The 6015-nt window shown below is 41.2% G+C and overlaps 1 protein-coding gene across 1 annotated transcript; it reads right to left on the bottom strand.

Annotated features, from left to right (window-relative positions):
* Window positions 1-211: 211 nt before the first annotated feature.
* LOC311248467 (cadherin-related family member 2-like) lies at window positions 212-5158 on the bottom strand. The gene is made up of 4 exons (XM_084339343.1): window positions 5057-5158; window positions 4001-4207; window positions 2999-3154; window positions 212-1433 (listed from the first exon to the last, which is right to left on the bottom strand). The coding sequence occupies exons 1-4, from the start codon at window positions 5108-5110 to the stop codon at window positions 1113-1115; spliced, it is 738 nt and encodes a 245-aa protein (XP_084195469.1). The 5' UTR covers window positions 5111-5158; the 3' UTR covers window positions 212-1112.
* Between the last annotated feature and the right edge of the window lie 857 nt (window positions 5159-6015).

Below are 6015 nucleotides of genomic sequence, written 5' to 3'. Positions count from 1 at the left end.
TCCCTCACTATCTGGTAACGCATGGTCTGGTGGTTTCATAACAACACTGTGGCACATATTCGTTAAGGCACAGCACACAGTCACAATCTTGTCAATGAAAGAAAAGTCCTCGCCTTCAAATGGAACCAGCAGTTGGACTGGTATGGTATTATGTAGCATGCGATACTTATTGCATACCAAACCGATCACTCTTTCAACATGGACCCTGAGGTGAGCTATTTGCTGTGTCTCTTCTACAGATTTTGGATCCATCTGGGCACGTCCGCTTGTGAATCCAGGGATTTTCACCGATGCACACATTAATGAAACATGGTCCCCAATGTCAAATCCACGGTCTGCTAAAACCAAGTCTCCAGGCAACAGTTTATTGAGGAGACCACTGTTCTCGGTCAGATGCTTGTCACTTACACGCCCTCCCCACCCTTTGGAAATGAAAGAGATAGACCCCTGTGGTGTAATGCCAATCAGGTACTTAACAGTGTGCTTTTGCTTGTAGTGGGAATATGTCTGTGCCTGCGCTTTCAGATTTGATGGTCTCAGTGCCAATTTCAAAGCAGTCCAGAATAACCGCAACACGATTGCCAAAAGCCTCTACAAACTGATGTGGCATGGTTAGTTGGAGGCAATGTCTTGGGCCAGGCACGTGGGGGCATCATTTGAGCTGTGGGCATCCACTGTGGTGCCGGCGGGGTCTGAGATTGAGGCAATATGGCTCTTGCAAAAGTCCCCATCATCTGCAGGAAGAGTTGGGTGGTGGCCTGCTGCTGCTCCTGCATGGACCTACTTGTGCTGTATAATGACAATACATTTTAATCTAATCTAATCTTTAGACAAGGTTTAATAAGGTGCAAGGTTCAAAGTAATCTATTATTAGTATCAATTTATTTGTCTAAAGATGATCCATGATCCTTTTTGATGACTGCTATGGTAGAGTGTGAACTCTCAAATGGCAACGATAAATACTAGGTGGTGGACAATTAGCATTTCAATGGTGTGGGGGTTGCAGCCATCGCATTCCAATGTAAGTGTCCTTGAGCAAGACGCTTAACCCCCTTAACCCTCCTGCAAGACTGGGTCTCGGGCTGCCTGTCTGTTCTCCTCCTCCTTCTCCTTCAGCTGAGCCTGTAGCAGTGAAGGGCTTGGGGTAATATGTGGACTGTATGAAGGCATCTGAAATTCTCTCTCTTTAGTATCTTGCCAAATTCTGATGCAGTCAGCCTGCCCTCTCGCTCCTTGTGCCACAGTGGACATGCAGCCTGTCCCGTCATTTGCAGTTGTAGTTGTCTTGCTTCCTCAAGATCAAAGCTCTGGATGTGCTGTGGTGTTGGTATGCCTATGTCTGGAGAGAGGGGCATGGGGATGGTCTTGGTACAGTGAGAGGATACAGGCAGGGATGTTGTTGGGTTGGTCTGTGGTCGCTGCAACAGTGGGAGCTGCAGCGAAAGAAAAAAGAAATAGATTAGAAATAATTTGTCTCATTTCTTTCTCTCCCCCAGAACCATTACCATTGTGGTTGGAGCCCAGGCTCAAAACGGCTTAAGATCTTGAGGTAGAAAAATGCTGTTTTTGAGGACTTGATTAGAAATACAAAACAATGAATAAAAAATATATATATATTACAGAGGTGTTCCATAGACTCACAGGAATTGTGTAAAAGTGCCCAAATAGTGAAAGAAATAGTAAAATAGTTCCCCTTTAATATGATCTATGTCTCTAATTCTCATATTGGCGCATTCTTCCAATTCTCCTCTCACAATATTCACCCTCACTGAACTGAGTCATCTGAAAATGTGCTGATTTGTGATGTCAGAGACTCAGCTGCATGTTGAGACTCACACACTAAGCACAGTTACCATTGTGGTTGGAGCCCAGGCTCAAAACGGCTTAAGATTTTGACAACGGAACAACATATGAAGTAGTGCAGTGTTGTAGTACTCGGGTCCAGGACTTGGACTTGAGTCCGAGTACTGGACTGATTTTCAGGACTTGTGACTCGACTTGGACTTGTGCACTGAGGACTCGGACTTGGACATGGACTCGAGCATTGACTGCATTCGGACTCGGAAGGTGCAGACAAGGACTTGTGAATTGATACATTTATTTTAGTTTTTATTTTGTTATTTATTTAGTTATTTTTTGGTAATAGGCCCTAATCATTTGTAATAAGATATTGATGGCTAGTGCATTTGTTTGGCTATTTACATTTACATTTAGTCATTTAGCTGACGCTTTTATCCAAAGCGACTTACAAGTTCTGTACGACAAGTCATCAGGAAGGGTACAACTCTATCAGCTGAGTAACAATGTTCATCAAAGTGTTGAGTGCTACAGTGTAGGTTAGTTTATTAGGACAAGTGCATGACAGTAAGGTTAGTTAGGGTTAGATTTCTTTATTGTGTCTATTTATTGTGGCTATTGTGTCACAAAGTAAATAAACTCCATTTTAAATGGTGAACGCTGTGTCATTTATGTATAATGTAGACCTTTTTTTATTTGTATGTCAGCTCTTCGACTGCCAGAATGGAGTGGACTCAACCTTGATGACTTGGACTCGGACTCGGGTAATGGGGACTCGACTTGGGCTCTTCTTTGGTGACTTGGACTTGGACTCTGACTCAAACACTGGGGACTCGACACTCGACTCAGACTCGATATTTAGTGACTCGACTACAACACTGAAGTAGTGATGTACTGACTGTACACAGTACCAACGGAACAACATACTGTATGAAGTAGTGATGTACTGACTGTACACAGTACCAACAGAACAACATACTGTATGAAGTAGTGATGTACTGACTGTACACAGTACCACCAGAACATATGAAGTAGTGATGTACTGACTGTACACAGTACCAACAGAACATATGAAGTAGTGATGTACTGACTGTACACAGTACCAACCGAACAGCATACTGTATGAAGTAGTGATGTTTTAATGATTACTCTACATAAAGCAACTTTGATATTTCAATTCTTACATTTTCCATCTCCTTACCTGCACAACCATAAATTCTTTCTTTTCAAAATCCAGCTCCAAGGGTTTTTGGACCATGAGTTGAACTTGAGTTGCGCTTTCTGCAACGGTAAACACAGGAACTACGGCGAACACATCCTTGACGTCTCCAGCCAGGGTTAGCTTGATTTGTCCTCCCTGCACAATAAACATAATGATTCATACTTAATCACAAGTAACCACTCAGGTCTTGTTATGTGTCATACAGTTGGACAGTACAACAGGACAACATGGTCTCTGCTTTTTTCATTGAAGTGTTTTGAAACAGTGATAATAATTATATTATACAGTATATACTGTATATATATGTATCTATAATTGTTGGATATGTCTGCATATATCCCTCCCTATTCACATACCTGTATAATAAAATTTAATAATATGTACAGTATATATTATATCTATATCTGTATATATCCCATACCTACTCTCAATAGTTATACCACTGGCCAGCATGGCTTACCACCATATTCTTATATTCAGAGTTAATTATATTGTTTACACTGCTTATTTGTATCATTACAATAGTTGTATTGCCTATATTAATGTATTATACTATTACCATGCCCCTCTCCCATGTACCCCCCCCCCCCCCCATGCTACTACTGTATGATGCCCGCATTTCCCCAAGCGGATCAATAAAGGAATATCTTATCTTATCTTAGTACATTACCTGTATCACTTTATATAATTATACTGTAAATACATGTTGCATATATTACCAGTAGCTTGTTATATATATCACATTTAATTACTTGTACATTGTATATTATTATTGCACTTAACTGTTACAGTCTGGTACACTCTGGTTAGATGCCAAACTTCTTTTTGTTGTACTGTACTTGTGCTGTATAATGACAATACATTTTAATCTAATCTAATCTAATAAACATCAAATTAGAGACTGTTTTTTTCTTTTCAATATCTCTGTTTTTGTTTATCTTTTTAAAGAATAAAAAAAAAAAAAAAAAAAAATCCTGTGACCTGGTCCGCATCTCTGACAGTGATGTCGAGGGGGATGGATCCTGATGAGTGCTCAATAATCTCTCCTGTGAAGGTGTCCTGCGGGACACATGTATCTTCGCACCTGTAGAATTCGGGTTTGTTGTCGTTTATGTCGAGAATTCTGATCTGTACCTCTGCAGTGGTGAAGGCATACACCCCATGGATGTTCAGATTAGCCTCAGTAGCCTAGAAGAGAAGAGAGGAGAGGAGAGGAGAGGAGAGGAGAGGAGAGGAGAGGAGAGGAGAGGAGAGGAGAGGAGAGGAGAGGAGAGGAGAGGAGAGGAGAGGAGAGGAGAGGAGAGGAGAGGAGATAATTGATAACTTTACTGCTAGGCTCATATTTAATACTAGTACTACTATTACTACTACTACAACTGCTACACTACTACTGCTACTACTACTACTACTACTACTACTACTACTACTACTATGACAACTGCTACTGCTAAGACTAGTAGTAGTAATTTAAATCATTATTATTGGAAATAAATAAATAAAAGAGACATGTACCTTAACAATCACAACAACCTCAACAAAACTTCCGTTGCCAATGGTTTCACGGTCGATTTCGGACTTGACTGATATTTCTCCATTATCTTGGTTGATTTCAAAAAGGCATGTATTGTGTTCAATTACACTTGCTTGACTTGCTCACAATATAAACACACAGTAATACAGTAGATGCTTTGTTTTATCCTATCCAAGGGATTCGTTTTGTGACATTAATTCACATTACCTGGCATTAGCAATAGAATGACAAACAGCAAGATGCATGTCATGATGTCAGCATGTATTGTGTTCAATTACACTTGCTTGACTTGCTCACAATATAAACACACAGTAATACAGTATGCTTTGTTTTATCAAGCGCGCACACACAGTGTTATATTAACAAACGCATTAATCAATAGTAACATATATCGCGCACGCACGCACACACACGACGCACACACGGTGTTATAACCAAATAACGCTCTGATTAACAAATAGTAATATATAGGTTTCTTTAGACTAGAATAAGTTAAATTAACTTACCGTCTCTGGAACGTTTAACGCTGGTCTGTAACGCTGTGACTGAGAAAAATGCATTTCAATAGTAATGTATATAAATTAAGAGCTTACTGATTGAGAGCTAAATCCACTGCCGACAGAAGAGACGCAATATTTACTTCCTAGTCCACGGCACTCTCTCTCTGCCTCTCTCTCATTTTGCCGAGGGCGGAGCTCGTCCAGCACGTTGTCACCAGCTGTATGAGAGCGCCCCCGCTGGTCATTGTTAACATTAACCACACCAAAACGACGTCATAACGGCAGGCAAACAGCTGTTCCAGGACTTTTCCCAGCTGTATCTGTACAGTAAGGTGTACGAGTTGTAGTGCAATCCTTCATCAATAAATATAAAGTGTGGGGAGTGGGTGCTACAGTGTGTTTGTTTAAAGTGGGTGTGTGCTATAAAGTGTGTGGAGTGGGTGCTACAGTGTGTTTGTTTAAAGTGAGTGTGTGCGTGTGGATGTGTGTGCTATGTGCGTTTGGTGGTTGTTGTTGTGTAGTGTTCATTGTTCGTTTAGCAGCCTGATGGCCTGGGGATAGAAGCTTCTTCTGAGTCTTTTTGTGCTCGCCTTGAGACTCCGGTATCGCTTGCCTGACCGCAGCAGTTCAAAGAGGCAGTTGTTCGGGTGACTGGAGTCTTTAATGATTCTCTTAGCCTTGCCCTTGCAACGCTTGTTGTAAATGTTCTGGAGGGTGGGGAACCTACTGTGACGGATGCTTTCCAGCTGCAGAGAAGAGACCATCTCAATGAACCATCTTTTAAAACTTGGAGATGACGTGTATTTCCATTCCTTATGGATAATTATTTTGGCCACAGCCATACCAAACATCAGGCCCTCCTGCTCATTGTAAGGTAATGTTAGCTGAACAGCCGAGTAGAGCTAGAAGGCAGTCTGGGGCAATCTCTCTTTTTTACACCTTGGTGTACCAGTCAAAAATGTCTA

This window comes from Notolepis coatsorum (assembly GCF_963971535.1).
Source record: "Notolepis coatsorum genome assembly, contig: SCAFFOLD_1320, whole genome shotgun sequence".
Taxonomy (NCBI): domain Eukaryota; kingdom Metazoa; phylum Chordata; class Actinopteri; order Aulopiformes; family Paralepididae; genus Notolepis; species Notolepis coatsorum.
The sequence above is the reverse complement of the archived record's forward strand: the minus strand, read 5'-3'. Positions and strand labels throughout refer to the sequence as shown.

Bases quoted from the DNA above. Each gene is read 5' to 3' on its own strand.
- LOC311248467 (XM_084339343.1), bottom strand. From the start codon at position 5,110: ATGCATTTTTCTCAGTCACAGCGTTACAGACCAGCGTTAAACGTTCCA. The intron at 4,208-5,056 runs GTAAGTTAATTT...CTTCTCTTCTAG, and splicing joins CGTTAAACGTTCCAGAGACG to GCTACTGAGGCTAATCTGAA. The intron at 3,155-4,000 runs GTCACAGGATTT...TTTATTGTGCAG, and splicing joins CTGTCAGAGATGCGGACCAG to GGAGGACAAATCAAGCTAAC.